Source organism: Rhea pennata, chromosome 6 (genome assembly GCF_028389875.1).
Source record: "Rhea pennata isolate bPtePen1 chromosome 6, bPtePen1.pri, whole genome shotgun sequence".
Lineage (NCBI taxonomy): Eukaryota > Metazoa > Chordata > Aves > Rheiformes > Rheidae > Rhea > Rhea pennata.
Genome location: NC_084668.1, coordinates 18,969,044 through 18,990,256, shown reverse-complemented (window position 1 = coordinate 18,990,256; position 21,213 = coordinate 18,969,044). Strand labels below are relative to the sequence as shown.

At 34.5% G+C, this 21,213-nt stretch overlaps 1 protein-coding gene across 2 annotated transcripts in view; it reads right to left on the bottom strand.

The window, feature by feature from the left end:
- PSMD14 (proteasome 26S subunit, non-ATPase 14) overlaps positions 1-21,213 on the bottom strand; it is a 49,738-nt gene that overhangs the window by 12,582 nt on the left and 15,943 nt on the right. For both annotated transcript variants that reach the window (XM_062579109.1, XM_062579110.1), the window contains exons 4-7: positions 13,589-13,660; positions 13,140-13,259; positions 11,957-12,027; positions 10,860-11,010 (exon numbers count right to left, since the gene is read on the bottom strand). In XM_062579109.1, the coding sequence (XP_062435093.1) occupies positions 10,860-11,010; positions 11,957-12,027; positions 13,140-13,259; positions 13,589-13,660 (414 nt within the window). The remainder of the gene's footprint in view (positions 1-10,859; positions 11,011-11,956; positions 12,028-13,139; positions 13,260-13,588; positions 13,661-21,213) is intronic.

The following is a 21,213-nucleotide window of genomic DNA, read 5'->3' as shown; positions in this document are numbered from 1 at the left end:
ATGTTTAGATGAATTTCACAGTAATATACCTCAGAGAATTAGTTGCTAAAAATATTTTAGAATGATTCTGAATATTGATTTAGCCTCTACATTCTGCCCAGAAGCAGTTTTTGTATGTTCCAGACACTACCTGCGTGCAAGGAAGACAGTCAGGTCTGTCTGTCTTCCTGGAGAAGTTAAATACAAATATTTCTTAAGTTGAACAAACAGCAATCTAACAGAAGATGCTATGAAATATTAAAATCACAATTATTAATTATTTAAAAAGCATAAAATTGCAATTTCACCATCTCAAAAGGATACAAAGAGTATGCATCTGAATGATATTTTTCTTCTTAGTTGCACTATAACAACCAATGGTAACTAAATACTTTAACTACACTAAGATTAAAGGAATTCACTGCTATCACTATAGCAACCATCTTAAAGAAACTAACATGCTCAACAACCTGGAAGCTAAATTTAGATCTAATACGCAATAAAGCATAAATACAACAATATATCCTACATATTCATTTCTATGAAATATAATTGCTTTTTACAGAGTGAGAACAAATCAGTTCCTCCTTTAGAGGATCATATCAAAATAAATAGACTCATTAATGTCCAGTGTACTAATGAGCAATGGGTGAACTAGGTGTTAATTATGCCACAGTAAGACTCAAGAAAAAAGCCCTGGTGAGCACTTGGAGGTGTCTACAAGCTGAAATCTCTTCTCTAGGGTTTGTGTGTTTTGAAGTACAGCACTATGCAATCGGATAGCAGCAACATGGTCACTCTGTATTTTATAACGGAAACTTTAGACACAGTAAGTTGAACAAAGAACCTCGAAGCATTTTGTTAAAACTAGAGCAAAAATGCTCAATTATTTACATTTTCTAAGACATCAGTATTTCTCATCCAAGAATTTAAGTTTTCATTGCATTTCAATTGTCTTACATATCTTACATTGTCTTAGCAAAAACTACAGTTTCCAGACTTCATCACCTTTTCTCTAAAGGCATATGAAAGTTAAATGAAGGTCTATGGTAGCAGGATATTTTCCAGATTACAAAGGTAGGCATTTTTAAAAAAATGCACTTCCACAGTGCAACTCTTTCACCACTCTGACCATTTAATTTTTCCTAGTACAAATGTCTTCAGACTTTTCAGAGGTCATTTCAACAGCAGACAGCTTATAACAAAACCATTAGCAGTTTGGCTAGCTTAAGGAAACCTCTTACTTTCCTTTTTTGTTTATTATCACTGCATGAAATCTGCAGCATATGAGAGTTTATAATTTCTCAGGCTTGTTAAATTCATGTTAAAGGTCTGTTTTCTTGTTGAATAAATTTTGTTCATATAATGCTGCCTATTTCATATACTGAGTCTTTAATAGCACCTTTGGTCTATGCGCAACTCACAGATCAAAACAGAGGACTAAAATAGGGGTTGATGATGCTATTTACATGTGTGATTCCTGCTGTCTTCTTGTTAGTAGCTTTAATATAATAGAAGACCTTGTCTGTTTTGTAATTAACACATCTTTACTGGAGAGATATTTGGAAGTGATTGCTGTGAATATACTGGTTAGTAAAATAAACACAATCACACACCACTTTCTGTTATCAGACAAATTTGTGAATTGTACACATTATACTCCAGATCAACAAACTGTGATATAACAGCCAAGTAGAAGACACATTTATATAACCCTTTATTTTTCTGAAAATATGTATTCAATCTGACCTTGCAAATATAATTAGCTTGTGGGATGTGTGGATTTCAGTACCATGGATGCTTTACTAATTGCAGCTCTTGGAAATAGATACTAAATATTTGGAAGCTGCCAATACAAAATAAAAACTGCATCTTTTTGTACATCTGTCTTAGCTTCAAAAAGCATAATAATCTAAAAAAACAATAACTATACAGCATTTCTTAAGCATTTCCCTGGGGTCAACAATCCACAACAGAGCCTGCATAATGAATCTGTAGAAACAAAATCTACAATTATTTTCAATAGCGTAATTTGAAAATTTGAGCATAGCTATAATTATTATGATTCATAGTTATTCACCATCCAATCAAATGCTGGACTCCTGAATTGGTAACTAGACGAAAATCTGGTCTTACATAATCTGCACATAATTACTAAAAAAAAAAGCCTTGATTAAAGTTTATGCTATTTAATAGTAGGACTTATTTTATTTTCTTCTGACAGTGTAAGTGCCACATGTTACCATTTTATCAAAGCAGTCTTCATACATTTGCTTTGTAAAAAAAAATAAAATAAAAATAAATTACACACTTGATTCTATCAGATCCCTACACTAACAATCCTGCAAACAATACTTAGAGAAACGCATTTGTTTTGCAAAGTATACTGTATCTTAATGATATAGTTCAGTTAGCAATAGGTCAGCTTTTAAAATTTTTTTTTCCAACATCAATAATTTTTCAGTGAAGAATCTATGACATATGGAAGCTATCTTTAAAAAAGTATCGTGTCCTTGCAATTCAAATATCAACGTATTGTTTATGCCATATGTTTATGAACAAACATATCAGTGCTAAAGGAAACTCTGCAAAAGATATAATGTGGTTATGCCAGGTGTGGAAAAAGAAGTAATGTCCCATCTAAAACATCTTTTATCACCTGCAACTGACCTGTTATCAACTGCTTAGTTTGCTTCCAGATTCTTTAAAAATGAAATGGAACATGTGACCTCAGAAGTGCAGCGAGGGTTTATGACCATTTCGTTATTTATGCTGCCATGCACTGTTAGACAACCACAAGTGAAGAACATCTTCTGTCCCCTGTAAGCCCACAGCATAAAAAATTCAGAGAAATCTTACTTTTTATGCCATTTCCAATGAAAAGCACTAAGAACTGAAACTGACTGATGCCAAATGCATATCACTGAATTGCTGTGATTGTGAGGCTGAAGTTTGCAACATGGAAATTATTTATAAAATGTCAATTTTAGCTCTGGAAAAGAGATTCCTAGGAGTATGTGCATTTTCCTTCTTTATCCTTAGAGAATTGCTTACTTGTGGTCAAAGCTGCTGTACAACTTGAATATCCATACTAGAAGGAGAGAGAACTACAGTATAATACATTTATCTTGACAAGTGAGGGCATGCATCCATAACTCCAAGCAGCAAAGCCACAAGTTTTAAAGCCATATGCCTTAATGAAGATAAATGGACTATTCTACATCCACCATGGCAAAAGGAAATTAAACATTTAATACTTTTCAAAAAAGTCTTCTTGGAACTTTTTTTTGTTTTGAAGAAGGGAATGAACTGAAGTAACCTATGCAAATGGCTTAGTATGTAAACATTCATTGCTTAATTTAGTCACAGCAAATTCAAAGGAGGTTGTGTAACAAATTTTAGAACATCAACATTGATATTAACAGTTTTGGCATCCCATTAAAAAATTTGAAAAGTAAAATACGCAAATAATATTATTCTGTATATGTGCAACTACCCTAAAAAATTTGCTGTCTTTCAAAGAAAAATGCAACAAAACAGTACAGTGATAAAACTAAAGCAGTTCAATACTTTGCAGCTTATGCCTAGGTTTAGCAAAGACACATTCTGAACTGAAATGCACACATGAACACAGAGACCTAGTGTGCAGAGGTAACTGATCTCCTAGAAATGCAGCTCTTCAGGAAAAAAGTATCATTTGTTATTGATTCAACAGTAATCAAAACCCACACAAACATATCTACCACCTTATTCTTCGAATCAGACTCGGTTTGAGACTCAGTTCTTGCCTAGATGAAATTAGGATGTTTCAGCTCTTGATACATAGGTTGTGGCACCAAACGCACTGCTCAGTCTATACTGAGAAACAGTCTAGTTCAACAGATATTTGGAGGTTATTTGCCTACCCACTATATGAAACTGGTAATCTCACCCGAGCCAAAAATATCTGCTGTTGATATCACAGGATAGTGTCTCAGCTGACATTCCTGTTGATTTAGTGACTGATGAATATGCAAAATCAATTACTTCCACTTCCAAAAGAAATTAGAGTTAATTCAGACAGCTGTAACTTCACTGGATTTTTTTTTTTTTAAGGAATAAATGGAAGACTCCTCCTCATCATCAAATTTTGGCAATTAAATGCTAAAATCACATTGCAAAAGCATACTATATTTTTCTGATGATTTATTATCTTGACAATAGAAGTTGTGATAATAAAAAGGAAAAAAGCAGTACTAAATCTTGAATAAATTCTCAATTTATTTCTCAGCTATCTTTTTCTTCCACTTTATCTCAGAATCCAAACACAAGACCAAAAAAGAGAAAATAACTTTTAAAGTGAATTTATTGGGTAACTATTGTGTCAATGAGCTTGCATCATGGTATTCTGCTTTACTTTGTATAGCTATATTTTAGGTTCAAACAAGCTCTCAAAGTATATCTCTACTTGCTGTTACCGAAAATTGTCCAGTACAACAGCAAAATTATTAATATATGACCATGAACAATTCAAGATTCCAATGGAAAGATGAAAGTTATTATGCCTACCTTAAGAGTAGCTAAATGCACTAGGTATTTTACAAAATATACAGAAAGATAAAATTCCTGTCCTTAAATACCAAAATTGTACACTGTAAATTTTCCTTTACAAGAGAAAAAAGTGTTTAAAAGCCCAATTGTAACAAAAGCAGCTCCATGTATAAAAACTCTTGACATAAAGTGATTAATATTATGCTTAACCCCCCCAGCTATTTATTATAAAATATTACATGCATAATAATTTGCAGCAAATAGCTATGTTTCCAATGCACTACCGACAACATTGTCAATTTATTGTTTTGCTTAGTTGTTTTTAACTAATACTTCCAGGCTGTACCTTAATGACTGCTGAATTCACCTGTGCCTGGGGAAGATACACTAAGGTAAAGATTATGAAGACAAACACATGAACTGGGAAGAGAGTTATATATGTGGACAAAAAAGTCTTGTTAAGTCCAATCCACTTAAAAGTCTTCATAAAATTTAATTCTTTAATGGACCATTTTCAATTTCAAATTTCTGACATTACACTAGTCTCCCCCATATATGAGAGATTTTAAAGGATTGTTTTTTTTTCTGCCTATTTAAAAAACAGTCACAGTCTCCCTTTTAACCGCATGATTAATCAAAACAAAAGTGAGAAAAGGATAAGAACAAAGGGAATATTATAGTTGTCTGATAAAAGAGTGGAGGTCTGAAAGCATGCAACCTTTCAGAGAACTAGTGTACTAAGCTTTGTGTTCACCTGAAGAAAAGTCTTGAGGGTAGCTGCTAATTCCAACATTTAGAGGAGCTGCTGATAATTCTCTGACTTTTTTTGGCTTAGTCTTACAGACTACCAAGTAATTGCCAAACCATTAACATACATATTTGACTTGATGAGTTTGGAGGATTTGCAACACAAAAATTGTCTCAGAAAAGCAGTTCATCTGCCTTTTCCCCATATAACACCAGGATGGGATAGTATGGGTATAAAGAACTTAATCCAAACTAGAACATAAAAGCAGCAGAAGACACAAACACTATTTAAAAAAAGAACCCTAATCCTATGTTTAGTACTGAACAAAAAGATCATCTATTGCTTTAAAGAGTTAAAAATTGAAATCAGGTATGCACCTCATACACATAACCAAATTACACATAGGTTGAGATCTGAAACTACAGGTAAGACAAACATCCCAATGAGAAGAAAAATGGACTAAAGTGTGTTATTGAAGAGATCACCACAAACACCTTATTCAGCACATGAACAATGTTCAACCGTATGATCTATACATACTTAGGCATTTAGGCAATTTATGCCTACATAAATTCTGTCCATTTTTAAAGACTGACTCTTATTAGTTGAATAATTACTAAAAACATTTCAGAAAACCATACAATTCTGAAGTATTTGAGCTGCTGTACTACTACAATAGCTGGAGAATGCTGTAGCCTTCTAACTATTTAAAGATACAATCTTTCTCTTTCAATAGCTCGAGATGAACTTGAGACCTTAACTTTCCTTGGGACAACCTTGGCTTTGGACACATTCAACCTTGCAATCCAGCGAAGCTCTTTTCCTCAGTTCGTCATTTGTACAAGGATAAAGACATCATTTCTCCCTCTCTCCAGACAATTGCTATTTTAGGACAAATCATACATTTGCTAAAACAGTACAACAGTCCCTCTTTGGGACTTCTAGGAGCACGATAAGAAAATTCTTTTTATCACACTTTAAAAGCATACAAAAGAATAAATGAGAAAGCTCATCATATCTGTTTAAGACTCCTTTTTTTAAAAAAATGTAAAGATTTCATAAAATGAATAAAAGAAAGCAGTTTACAGCTCCCACTGAAAAGAAACTGGATGAAGCAGTTCTAGATGACTACAATTCACATTCCGGCTATGCTTCGAAATATCAAAGCTTCCAATTCTGTAAGAGGAGATTACTGAGACCATGGATCCAGGCTCGTTACCAATGTACACAGCAGCAGAAAGAGACAGTCCTACGCTGAAATGAGGAGCTGCTCACTGCATCCAAGGGGGAAAAATCTCCCTCTCTAGATAGATAGATAGAGGTATCTATATCTATATCATTGGAGGAATAATAAAAGCATCGGAACAGGTATCCCCAAGAGGTTGTAGCATCTCCATCCTTGGAGGTTTTCAAAATGCAAAGGGAGAAATACCTAAGCGACCTGGTCTAAACTCAATATTGACCCTAGGTTGTGCTCAGGGTTGGATTAGATAACTTCCTGACATCACTTCCAAAAGTAATGATTTTACCTGTCTACTCAAACATAATACTTATTTCTCCTTGCACCTTCTTAATGAGATAAAAATAACAACAAAATTCCTTAGCAAAAGCCTCTTTTATGAAAGTAGTAGGATGCAGTTTGAATACACTATTAAGATGTTCATCATATTTATTTTTATATGGCAGGAGGTGATTAATATGCATAGTACAATTCATAAAAAGTTATCACAAAGCTAAGTCTTCTCTTCGGAAAGTAAATAATCTTTTCAACAGGTTTTTGTCACAAAATAATAGATTTTCCTATATTGTTTTTAATAGGGCCTTACTAAGGGAGGCTACAGTACAAGGCACAAGAAATTTTGCTGTATGAACAAGAGATTTTGCTACGTATCTTACAGAATATCACAAAGCACGAACAAATTTTTCTCAGATACAAAATGGATTTTTGACAATTTTGGATATCAAATTTTATATCATTAATTATGTCAGCAATTATCAGCCAAGGGAAACCAATGAACTACTTCCCAGAAAAATAAAATATTTTAAATGGTGCCTCTTTAAAAAACATAGACATGCTTAAAGAACACAAATCGTACAGATTTTTTTTTTTTTAACTTAACACATACAAGTGCAACATAAGATCAGGCTTGGGGAGGGGAAAGCTATGGTGTTATAGTGGGTTCACTATAGTTATATTTTCCTTAAGAGGTGAAGAACAGCTACTAGTGTATGATTCAAAACAATTTTTGTTATTTTTAACATTTGGCAAAGGTATCTTTTTCTCTGTACAACATTTCAAAATACATGTTAGAAATAAATACAAAATGTCAATATTTAAGCATTATTCCAATCGTTTAAATAAATTACTTCTTTTGTGAACTATTCTAACTATGCATTATATTCACAGACTGGAAAATTGGCAGAGAGAAAAAGAAAGGTTTAAGAGCAAGTGCAAAATCAAGCAACAACTGGTCAGATTGGCCACTGGCCACACTTCAGCTTGTTTATGCTGAACTGAAATCAATGAAAAAAAACCTAAACCTCTAAACAAAACTTTTCATACTCTCTGGATTCTGACAACATTAAATTTCAGTTAATATTCACTGATCTGTTTTGAGTTTGTTTTATAGACAGCTAGAACATTATTAGCCTAAATATTGCAATAAACAGTACACAGCTATGAAAAAAAAGTACAAGAACATGTATGTAAAGTAATAAGAGTAGTATTTAGATTCATCTGTCTTTCATGTGTCCTTTTATGTAGTAATATCCCAGTACCGAAGTCATCATCAAAGCAGTTGGCATCCATAGGTCTATATGACTACTTATACAAACTAATATTATGTCTTAGGAAGACCTAAAATGACCCTTTTTTAAATTGATGAGAATTGTATGTATTTTCACATTTAAATTTCAATCATACCCCTGGATCCCAGTAGGTGGTTGGAATCACTGCAGAAACATCCCAATAAGGACAGTGAACAATAAGAAAGTTGGGAAGTTTTACCCTTCCACCAGTGACAGGGCAAACCACTTTTTAATGCTTTAGCTAATCAAGGTAAACTGGAGGCTCCTCACCAGAATTCATTTCAACTTCCTGACACATGAAAATAACCTCTGCCGCAGGTTTTCTTCTCGAGCACAAGCCATTACTGCTTCACTGACTAGGAGCCACAGCAATCCAAATGGGCACGGACCTGCCCCGAGGCAGGTTTAAAATTAGCTAATGTGTTATTTTGGACTTTGTTTTTAAATACTTCTAATCTCAGTCAAAACATACCATATTAAAATCTTTGATGCCACATGTTCACTAAATTTTTTTGCCAGACAGTTATGCTGGTAAAAGGTATAATGAGTAATGATCTTGGACTCGCATAGCACTAGCAAAAGCACACCACTACAGCGGCTGCTATGCCAACAAAATTACCTCTGCGAGCATTTCTTATTTTGCTAGTGTCAGGAAGCAGGTAATTTCCTGAAATAATATCTTAGCCAGCCTGAATTAAGCGTAAGAGGTACTGGACAGCATGCTAAAGGCAGCCATGCGCATGAAGCAGTCAAAGTAAATCTGACCTAAGAAATCTCCATGAGCTCTAATGTATCTTTCCTTCTTACAGTTCATCTAAAGCCAAACTGCACTTTAATATCAGTGAACTTGCCAACTAAGAACAAAAAAGTCCACAAATCAAACACCCCGTACCTGATCTCATCCCCAAATCAAGAAATAAATTATGAGTATTACTCATAATTTAAGTCATTCTGTTTATTTCTGTTTCTAAGGTTTTAAGAATGCACTTGCCAGAAATATGACAGATGTAATTTTTTTTAAAATGTGAAACCTGAGAATGTAATGTAATCATCCGACTCTAGCAACTAGATATGTATGAAATACAAACATTACAAGGTTTCCAGTGATCAAGAACTGGCAACAATGCCGTAGGAAAAGTTGTAACAGAGATTTTTAGATGGACGAAAATTCCAGACTTCACAAAATTTATTCATATTCAAGTTAAAAAAAAGCCGAAGATCATTTTCCCAAAGAGAACAAAGACCCTCATCAAAGATGAAAACTGTGTCAAACAGTGGCAAAAATAAAAGAGACACTTAGGAAGCAAGTGTAGTATAACAGTAATACGATTTACTGGGAGGTTTTTCCATTAATGGATTTAATAACTACTGAGGCTCTAAATTAAATATTATAGTCCTCCAAATTATACTTTGATAAAATAAAAATAATCTTGTTTCAATGTTTGTATTGGAGTGGAAAAATAAAAACAAGAAAAAAGAAATAGTTCTAGAAAAATAAATCAGGATTAAGGATTAATACAATACTCCCCTCAAACATATATTTTTTTAATTAAAAAAAACCCTAGCAAAATATTCTTTTACTCTTTACACATGTTAAGACGAGTATATCTGATTGAAATGTCTCATAGCTTGTAAAGGGTCGGAAGCTATTTATATAACAAATATAGGCATTTAAAAATTAACAAATTTGATAAAATAGAACATATTTTTAAAAATACCAACAACTTAAACTGCAACTATAGTTTAAAAATATTCTGTTATGAAATTAAGGGAACACTTAGTGGAGTTGTTTGGTAGCTTTAACATGATCTGTCTCACAGGAATATGATACTATAGCTTTACAGAAAATTAGTATTTTTTAAAATATTTGTAAATCTACATTAAGGCTATCCATATATACTATGACGCATTTCAATAATTATTCTACAATACAATGGGAGTGCATGCTCAAACAAAACACCTCAGCAGTATTTTAAAGCAGTAAACCACCTAGCCAATTTCTGTACGTTCTGTAGTTTTTCTAATCCACTCTCCCTGTGGTTGAGCAAAATCGAATTGCCTCTCACATTTGCAGACAGCTCTGTGAAGGTGATAATAGAGCTGCTCCCTGCTGTCATGAGGCAGGAAATAGGAAAATGGCATATGGGGCTAGAAAGAAATAAAAAGAGAACTAAACAAGAACAAAAGAGATTTCAACAAAGGACAACTATAACCCAATATGCTTTGCAAGTTGATCTCTTTTCATAATCATTTAACATACTTAATCATCTGCCCCCTTTCTCAAAAATTTGAATGTTTGAAATCAAGTCTTCTGTAAAGTTTTATTGTCTAAAGTATTTGGAATAGAAATGATATTAAGACGCACATGAGTAATGCTTATAAAATAATGTATTATTGGTATCCACGTTAAGGGGCTGAACCTGTCCCAACCTTTTTGTAACTAATCTTAAAACGTTGTGGCTAAAATGTAATATTGAAAACACGTATACTTGGATTATTAGTTGCCAAAATGGTCAGCGACACCATACAGCAAAATATAAAGTGAAGAAAACGACTGGTTATATACACTGACAACATCAAAGATTTCCAGCTTGTTTAAGGACTACTGATGTAAGATGCAGAATAAATGAAAAAGGATGTTGTGATCTACAATGAAATTTTTTTTTTAATGGAGAATTGGCCTCCAAAAATCAAGAACTTATATGTATTTGCAGTGCCTCTACATTAAATACCATTGAGGTGCTTTAAAAAGAAAACCAAAAAGAAAAAAAAAAAAAACAAAACCCCACCGTACCTTTCCTTTTACACTCTGAATGGGATCCACCACCACAGCCACAGCTCTTTCCGATAAGGCTTCAAAACTCTGCTGAGTATTGATATCTACACCAGACAACCAACAGCCAAAGCCAGGGTGACTATGATACCAACCAACCACCATCTCAGGTCTGAAACAGAGAGGACAATCTGAGATTCTTAACAATAAAAACACATAACGCAAGAAGAAATAATAATGTAACAAGGCATAAATTAGAATGAGCTGTGAAAAAGCACTATTAGAAATATTTAAATTACTCACCATAATATGGTGAAAGCATGGACATGAATAAATGTGACAAAAAAGCGCTATCATTAAGGGATGCACATTAGCAGTGGTAGATTGTGCTTTCAGTTTTTCACCCTGTTACCACACCTTCCCTGAAGGAGTTTTTACCCTTTCAGCACTTGAGTAAATATCTACTCTTTAACTCCTTGGCGTCGAAGGTTGAATTTTCACGGTAGAAAGTCCATTTCAGACATGGACAACGGGAACCAATGGTGGGAAAAGATTAAATATCAATTAAAGCAGCAGTAGAACTCGGAACTCAGTCAAAAAGCAATTTGCACTGTTCTGTTCAGCTGCTGAGCCTTTTGCTAACATTAATTTTGAAGTTTCTCCCACAGTAAAAGAATTTGAGCAAGCAGACGACAACTGTTGAGAGGTAAGAGTGAAATAAAATTTTGTTTAAATACTAGGATCTTTTACCAAATGATTTCTTCCTTTCTTTGCATTAAATTGGCCACACATAAGGCTACGACTTTGTGATTTTGTATCTTAATAAAAGAAAAATCAATCTTGTAAGCAGTTACTTTCTAGTAACTGCCTTTACTAAACAGAGCAGCATTTTCATCTTTGTGCCCAATATTCAAAGACACAGATTTAACATGACTGACAATCTCTTGACAATTAAAAGGCACGAGGTGGATTGAATTACATGCTATGTTAGTCTCACGATTCCTGGGCCAATTATTTCTTTATAAACATTAATAATAACTCCTAGATTATTGGTTTTGCAAACATTTAGCTGCTTCTTCCAAACAACATGCAGGGAGCTATTTGTTAGGGTGACTTACCTTCCTGTCTGTTTCAGCATGTCCAACATTTTGGCTTGAAATACAGGATCAACTGCCTCTACGCTGACACCCTGATGTAAAAAAGGCACAAAAAATCATAGTATTTGCACATGAAGTAACACTATCCTTTCACAAACCAAAGTTTAAACATAGTGTCATAAGCATCCTTGTTAAAGGGAAACTTGACTCTGTTACAACTAATTGATAGAACACCCTTATATGTGGAATACAATTTTATAAATCTATTTCAAAGTGATTTTTAAATGCTAAAAAAAGTTTGAATTTCTATTTAAGAAATCTCTTCTATGAGTAAACATGATTAAATAGGCATAGGGATTCATCCTTTCCTCCTCTTCCTCTTTGTTCTGCAAACTCTGGCCTGTTGTTTCTTACTAAGTTCAGCTCCACAGGTCTTACTCAAGACAAGTAACACGTTGTACTGGCTTTCTGCAGATTCTATATATACTGATTATACACACCATGTCAGCACATGCACAGAATAAGCCCAGTTTAAAAGAATGGTAACACTTCAGTGATACACAGCTGTAGGAGCTACAAAGGGCTCTGTGCTTCATAAGAGCCGTATTTCATTCAAATTATAGCCATAATTTCTAATTATACCATCATCACTTTAAAATATTTTGATAACATTAATATTCCTACTCAAAATTAGACATTTTTCCACACCACAGAAATATAATTTGAGAAATATGCCACTGTAAGATTTGTCAAAGAGAACAAGTTTAAAGTATTTCTACAGTACCATCACAATTAAGGGCATGATAACTTCCAGTCAGACCTTTACATTTGGAATTCATACCTTGGCTTTAAAATTCTTTTCATCAATATAATTTGTTATCAATTTATATTTCTTGCAAATGCTGTTATACTAATATATTTATACATACACAAATACAAAACATATCTACATACTTATGTATTAGCCTTAGCTAGAACAAATCTATCTGAACTAGAAATTTTACTGAAACTCTTAAATTCAAATAATCAAACATTACCTAAGCACAGACTGTCTTAATTATATCAACACCTGAATTACACATGTTCATATTGTATCTAATTGGTTATACCTTAAGATTGCATAAGTGAGAAGCTCGGAAAAGCTTTTACAAATTATTTATCACTAGGAAAAACACCTATCAAGGTCTAATTGCAAAGAACTCACCGTCCCAGACTGTGGCATAGCAAAAACATCAATCACTCTCACAGTGTAATCATCAACAAACTCCCCGAGCATCAGACCCATAACTTCCATAGGGACACCAGCACGACCATGTTTCAACATCTGGAATTGAGACCAAATGACAGTGTACATTTAACTAACAGGTGCTTCAAGCTTGACTTCGGATAGCTTCTCCAGTCTTTGCTGTTCTATTAATAATTCACAACTTCTAACATGACCGGAAAACATATGATGATAAAATAGTAAAAATCAAGGCAATATAAGACAAATAATTAGAATAAATTTCTTACTCTGAGTGTCACACTCTGTATTGGATTTATTTTTAAAAAAATGATCTGATCAGCACCTAAGTAGTCAACACAACAAGTTCATAAACTTTGGATATTTGCCAGGTGTTCTATCTCCAGCTCTAGAGAGCACAGAATACTTACCTTCAGCAGTGCAAGAGAAGAGATATAAACCTGCTCTGCTGTATCAACTGCAGGAGCATCTGTAGGTGGCCCCTATGAAAAAGAATAAATAACTATTTTCTCCATCTTACTTACACTTATCAGAATCAGTCAAATAAAAAACAAGTATTGTTCTGGGTACAAACCTGTTACAAAATATACAGGCTGAGAGTCAGAGAAGTTTCCATTAGTCAGCCTTGCAGCAATGCTAAAATTCGTCAGCTGTAAGATATGGCCAGTTCTCCAATTAACTATGTGTTTCTTACAGTGGTGTGAACGTAAATGCTGCTGGGCTAGCATGATTAACTGGCACCAACACAAACAGCAATTTCCCTTTGCTTCATCAGCTTTCAGCTAAAGAAGACTTGCAGATAAAGGCTATGGGAGCACTTTGCAGATACACTGGTATAGTGAGAGAAAAAACGGACCTCCGATCCCTAGGTGGAAAAGCTGTGAACAAAATACTTTGCTCTTTGCCTTATGACTAGTTATTCAAAAATTAGCACAACTGTCCCAGGTGTGAATGATTGGTTGAAACAGGTTCTGTGTACTGTTGAAAAGGAAAAACACAGGAGACAGTAATTTAAATGTCCCTTTCTTGAAGAGCAAGGGATATATTGCTCTTATATACAGAGCTACACATCAGCTTACCTCATTACACCCAATTAACAGCACATTCATTACTTTATTACCAAATTGTGTACAGGAAATTCCCACTGAAAAGACAAAAGGTTAATTCTGCCTTAAGTAGTGTAGAACAACAACTTAGAATAGCTACAGAGCAACTCTGGAGTAGAAAAGAAAGTTAGCTCATGTTAAGAAAAAGTGGAGAAAAAAAGCACTGGTGGCTTTATGCCATTTTGTAGATTTAGAACATTGATTCCAGAATTATAAGCAAACCTGGGCAAACAAATAAGAAAGCTTCTTTGAGTAAATTCTTGATTTTTCACCTAAAGTGAAAAAAGTTGCTTCTGCAACTTCAGTGCAACATGCCTCGACATGGAAACACACACAAGACAGCTGTCAACACGAGCCATGAAGCCAGAAGATAAAAACAAGAATTTGTATAGTAACTGCCTTTTGTGTATAATTTCACTTTATATATGCTTTGTCTTGAACACAGAACAACACTATCCAGAGTAGTGTTCCACAGAATGCTTTAAAGACTGTAAGAAAATTCAGGTTCTTTCTTTCAGTATCAATGAATTGGTACTCTTTTGGCTCCAGAGCTTTGAAACTGCATCTTTCACATTCTGAAACCTACACAGGCGATTCCGTGTATGTAACTGCCAACCGCAACCGCTTCCTAAAACCTTTAGCAATTATTTCTAACTTTGATATTGATGACCATCTCCTCTTGATATTTCGTTCTCCCCCTCCTAAAAAACAAACCAAACACACACCACCACACCTACTCACTGCTAGTTGTTCTGTTACGGCCCTCTCTATCAGCAACCTTTCGGCAGGTTATGTTCACCTCCTATGATATACTCCCAAAGGTCCATCTTTAATCAATTCCTCCTCCTCAAGGAGCATTTGCCAGACTACCCCTAGCCCAACACTGTGAGATGCTCCGGTGGAGGAGCTACTCTGCAGCATTTGCAATGAAAACCTCAGGAGCAGTTAATCAGAACATTTCACAGAACTTGATGTAGGACACTGAACCACCTACTGCAGATTTTCTACAACCAAACCGTCTGTCTGATGATGCCTCAAATGCCCAATCGTTTTCTGATTTTATACTTTTCCTTCACAAATATGTAGTTTTATTTTCTTAACTGTATTTTGCCTACTGTAAGTCTATTCTAGAACTATCTTTTTTTTTCCCCAGGTAGAAGCCTTAACACTTCAGAAGGTATGAAGACTTGTATTTCCACTTAATCACTGAAAGAAAAGCAGAGAATTTTTTTACTTTGAAAAAAAACGCATCAGTCTAACAACAAACCCTTTCTACATACATCAAGTTCTCCTCTTTTCCAATTTTCTATCCCTTTTAGATCACAGATGATCAGAAGTGAATGGAAAAGTACAACTACAGTAACCTTAGCACAGCTTTAGGAAGAACCGCTACACCCATGCTATGATACCACTATGCACATATCCTACATTTGTCGCCGATTTTATTTCACTGCAAGCATACGATTTCACTGTTCGTTATTTTTTGGAACCACATACACGCGCACAAAGCCTAGCACAACTAGTTTTGTGACTTCTTAAAGATTAATGTTCACAGTTGATTGAAATTGGCTTCTCAAAGATCAGGATCTTGAATCAAGGTTTATTCCACAGATTAGGGCATTTAAATAGGATCCCCTGCACGGATTCTCTGATGCCTGGGATGCCCTTCCTTCAGCTGAAGGATTTATCAGGTCTCTTCCCCGTGCCCGGACAGCTGTGTTTGTAACTTCCAGTGTATTAACTACAATGTGTATTAATTTTCATGTTACAGTTGCTTTGAATAGAGATTAAAATAAACTCCTCAATAGTCTTCTGAAGTCAATGTGATGTATCGATTGAGAAATTTTGGATAAGAAGGGATAATAAAGCATATACAGGTTAAATTTTTGCTATAAATTAAAAAGTATTATGAAGATAGGTTAATTCTCATTTTCTGTCAAAGACAACAGAAAAATTACTGTATTTGTACGTGTCATCTTACACAAATTATAATTCCAAAATTTTATTAAATTCCTAACCTAAAACTTCTAAAGATTTAATAGATAAAGACAACAAAACAAAGCTTGGATCTTTCAAAAGGCTTACCTGGGCATAGGTAATTTCATCTAGAAGAAAAAATACCTCTGAACAGGCATTTGAAAATAGGAACCAGTTTTCTTACATCTAGGACCACGTCCTTTTCCACAAATGGCTGCTGTTCTAATACAACGCTGGAATAACAGCCACAGCCCCCGTACACTAGTTACGTAGTACATGGAAGATGCTCCAGCTACGTGTTATACACTTTGAGATGTCTTTGGCCTGTTTCTGCTACACCGTTCCACAGAATTTTATGCACTTCTGGGATAGGAAGAGGAAGAAACAAACTTTACTAGCTACTCTCTCAGTATTTTATACTGACCCTCCGCAGCATGCGCTATTATCACCGTTCATAAACTTTACTGCCTGCCAACTTTGACAAAGGAGCACCATCCTTACGAAGCAGAGGACCAAATAAATCAACCAGTGTCAGAAACTGAAACAGGAAAACCTTTATACCTACAGAACAAGAGATCTGTTAGCAATACTGGTTTCATTAGGATATTCAGATAAGCTTCCCACCCTCTAGAGTTGTGCAAGACCTTCTGCCTTAGAATCAAATAGCAAATGCTACCTCCGTCTTCCTGCCCACAGCTTTATTGAATAGCTTCCCGGGGAACTAGAAGGAGACGGGATTTACAAACTACACGGAGTATTCTTTTCTCCAATCATTCCTATATAAGCTGAATAAAGTATGATTATAATTAAAAAGAAAAAAAAATCTGTTTTAAAAATATCTCACCGTACAAAGATAGTGGGAATGCAGTCAAATACTGTTCCTTATTGAAAAAGGATGTTTCTTTTAGATCAACTATACCTGTTATCAGTGAGTAAAATGACATGCCTAAGGGCCAGTCACCTTGTGAAGCCTGACAAAACTCTGGTTTGTTTTTGGATATAATGGCAGAATTCCTATTTCATTAAAAATAAAATTGGTAAAATTTGTAATAATAAGAGATAAAATGTTAATGGTGCTATCTTAAGTTTATCTATTATTTTTCTTTCTGCTTTAGAATTTTTAGTAATATTTGTAATGGAAAAAGAATCACATTCAAGTTACAAATAAAAGATTAAAATGTAATATTAAGTTATGCAAGATGCTACTTTTTGTTTCAGGCAGGATGATTCAATATAAAAATCAGCCCTTTACTTGGGCAGCCCTTGTTGACGAAGTGTTAAAGGCATTTGCCATTCTAACAGCATAAAAACTAACGCCTTGAAGTGTTACCTACTCAGGCCTTTTAGCAAATTTGTTAACACTTTTAGGTATATTACCCCACCTTTCTCTAAGTGTGAACTGGTATCAATTATTTAACCAATTTTATTATGTTATTAAAATACCTGCTGATAAAATGTGAACTAAAGTGTCATTTTAGAGCACTGCTCTTTATTTGTACTCTTTAACATTTAAAGATGTACAAAAAGTAGACTCAATTAATTATACCAGCAACTGTGAAATATTCCAAATCAAGACACTTTCCATTGTATGATTTAAACTTAGCTACTGCTCTGCTGTCACACTAATAGAACAAAAGATTTTGAAAGATCTGCTAGCATAGCTGCTTCAACAAAGAAAACAGACTTTACAAGGGCAGCCATTAATAAAAAAGCAACGAACTGAAGTGCTCTAGAGCAAATCTTGTCATTATTGTTTCAAACAACGTGTTTCTGTGTAAAACAGAAGAACTGATACAACCATTACATCTTCCACATCCCCCTCTGCAACCAGAATAATTTAAAAATGAACACAGAGGACACACAGGTGAATACTGACCGCTATAGTGTTTATTTCTTTCCCAGTAAGGTAAGAAAGAACCTTTTAATAGTTTAATTTTGTGAGTATTAAACAACTAGTGTGAAAAACAAGCTGCATGTAAACTATTTCTACTGCCTCTGCTTCAATGACTAGCTGAGGCAACCTGTTATAGGAGGTGTTAATTGGCAATAGGAGTACAAGTCAGAAGCATGTTCCCCATCGTCCTAACCCAGCAAGGCTAGGTCATTAAAGTGGAAATGAATTCTTTCATGCCGATTTAACCCTTTCAGTACATATTTTCAGCTGTTATACCTAAAGACAATTGAGAAAGATTAACCCCTCCCCCCAAAAAAACCTCCAAAGCAAAAAAACCCTTGCATTACTTCTGAATGAAAAAAACGTATTTTTCCCCATTCTCTTCGCTCCTCTTCCTCCACCTCCCCTAAAACAAGTTTTCTAGACAATCACCAAATTTATTGTGTGTGTTTGTGCTGGTGGTGGTGAAGAGGTGACTATGGTATACATGCAGTGACAACCATTGTCAAATAATAACTTTGCATATTAAAGCATGCATAGAAGATCGACAGCTTAAAAGGAGCTTAAAATCACTGTTTCCTAGACAATCCAAATATGCATAGCTTGGGAAGTGTGAAAGAGTATTACAGAATACAGAAAGGATGTGGAAACCCTGAGCAAATGTGTAGAGAGGGAAGAGGTAAGAGAAATGAAAGACTTCAATTTTCACCTGAGTACTATTGCTCTTCTCTACTTACCTTTGTAGGTAAACTGTATAATGATAAACTTGCATAAAGATTTTAAGATTTCTTGAATAACACGGTCCTTTTTCCACACTGCTATTTAACCTAAAATTATGGTTATGGATGCAACTTTTGTTGTAGTAAGTGAGACAATACACAAAATAAATATCAGCTTGTATTAAATCATTGGAAGTGACAAATGAAGTAATCTCTATTTCCAAATTTCAAAAGTTCTAATAAAATTAGAATACCAAACATCAAAAGCCATGGATTTTGTAATCTGTACTGTATTTTGTAATCTGTAATCAGCAAGTTAACCCATGATTTGTTTTGTCATGATTGAACATAATTCAAGGGGGGAAAAAATTCAGAGAGAATTCATAAAAGGGGAAAACATATTAGTTTACACTGTGAATCACACATTAAAAGAATTTGAAATTTGTAGTTTTCAAGCTAATACACATAATTTTACAGTTAGTTCCACATGAGCAGGATTACATTTTGAAGCAAGCATCGTGTCTAAACAGTTTGTATGCCTACACCCATTTTTATACCAATTATAATCAAGCATACATAACAGACCACAAAATACCATAAGTCTCAACAAACAGCCTAGATTTCTGAACGGATCACATTGTCTTGTTACACCATATGTCAGAAAAAATTATAGTAATATGTTTAATCCCATAGACGGTGTATGATCTCCAAAATGGAGTCAGGTACTCAGGAAATATCATGGTATCAACTGCTATTTTAAATTAAAAATATTCTTGTGGGAAAAAAAAATCTAACAGTCTGGGTAAGAAAAACTGCCCGTCTCTCAGAACATTTTACAAAATCCTGTCTCTTAAATTCTATTCAGGTATATATTTGGGCAGAACTCTGAAGAGCAACAACAGCATCTCCCTCCTCTTCATAAATCAAAATTTTTGAACAGAGAATTTTAGCAGCTCTGAGCACTTGGTTAAATGGGGTGGGAGAGGCAGTTTCTAAACCCCTCTTCAGTGCAACATACTAGCTGCATGTTGCTGCCTGCTTGTGCATGCACACACAAAACTTTAAAGGAAAAAACCCTCTAGGTTTCCCTCATCAGGAAACTCCAGAGACAAAATCTGACCAGATTTTTTTTTTTTTTTGTAATACAGATAGCTGCCAATAAAATTATTTTGCTGAGGTTTCTAGCCCATCTCTTCAAAAGTTTTTAATTAGAGCATAAAAATCTCCTTTTCTGCCAGTAACCTCTCCTGTATTAGCAATAGTTTCATGGAAGAGTTATCTACTTGAGCATATGCAGAGATTTCCCATATACCTTCAGAATGCAATGTGTTTTGCTCAGCTAATTACCCACAATTGTCAAAATTGCACAAAACAGCACTCCTGTTACCTAATGCTTTTGTAGAAAGCCAGCTTGTAGTCTGAGGCTCAAAGCTTGCAAAAAAATTTTTATATATGATACATATATACATATGTATCAAAGACACACAAATTGCCTCCCCTGCATTCATTCTCTCCCCTCCCTTTTTTATACACATACAGTTTCTTCTTGACCATAATTTAAATTTTGCCTTCATGTGCTTTTAGTAGAAATTAAAATCTATAGGATGATGCAAGGTTTTAACAGGATTTAGATGATTTGATGCTAGTTCAATTATTTTGACATCAAATAAGTTTAAACCCCATCTTGGTGCAATCTACCTTAAAAACAGTCAGCCACTCTAGTTTGCTTAACATTTTATTACAAACAGCTTATTTCCCAATATTAAAATGCATCCATGACACAAATTTAGTTTACATGTATCACTTCAAAGCAATTTGCAGTACTTAGACTTTCTGTAATGTACCCAGCGCAACCGTTACGTGATACAGCCACTTAAGTGTAACTCTTCCTGGTTGTGGTGTTTCCCCTGCCTCTACCCCAACACAGTGTAAGAGGTAATTGCACTCAAAAAGACACTGCAAAAATCAAGTGAAGGTATGCAGTATCAATGCAGTTAATACTTCCCAATATCAAGGATAAGGAAATGTTATGGTTAGCAAAAAGCTATTACAATAGAGAGACAAAACAAATCCTCAGCAGCGTAATAAGTATTTTTGAAAAGAAGTCTTAGTCATCAACCTCAAACTACCAAGCTCCCTCCCCACAACCAAAGTAGCAAAGATTTGTTCTACCCCAGAATAAAACCAAGTTTAATCTGCTATCTCCTTCTATCAACACTGCACACAGTATTCGGATTTGGAAATAAGAGTCTCAAAGCAGATAATGAAACATGACTCATTTTATTTATATCCAGAAGTTGTGCTCTAATTCAGATTTAACCACCTTTACTCTGCAGGCA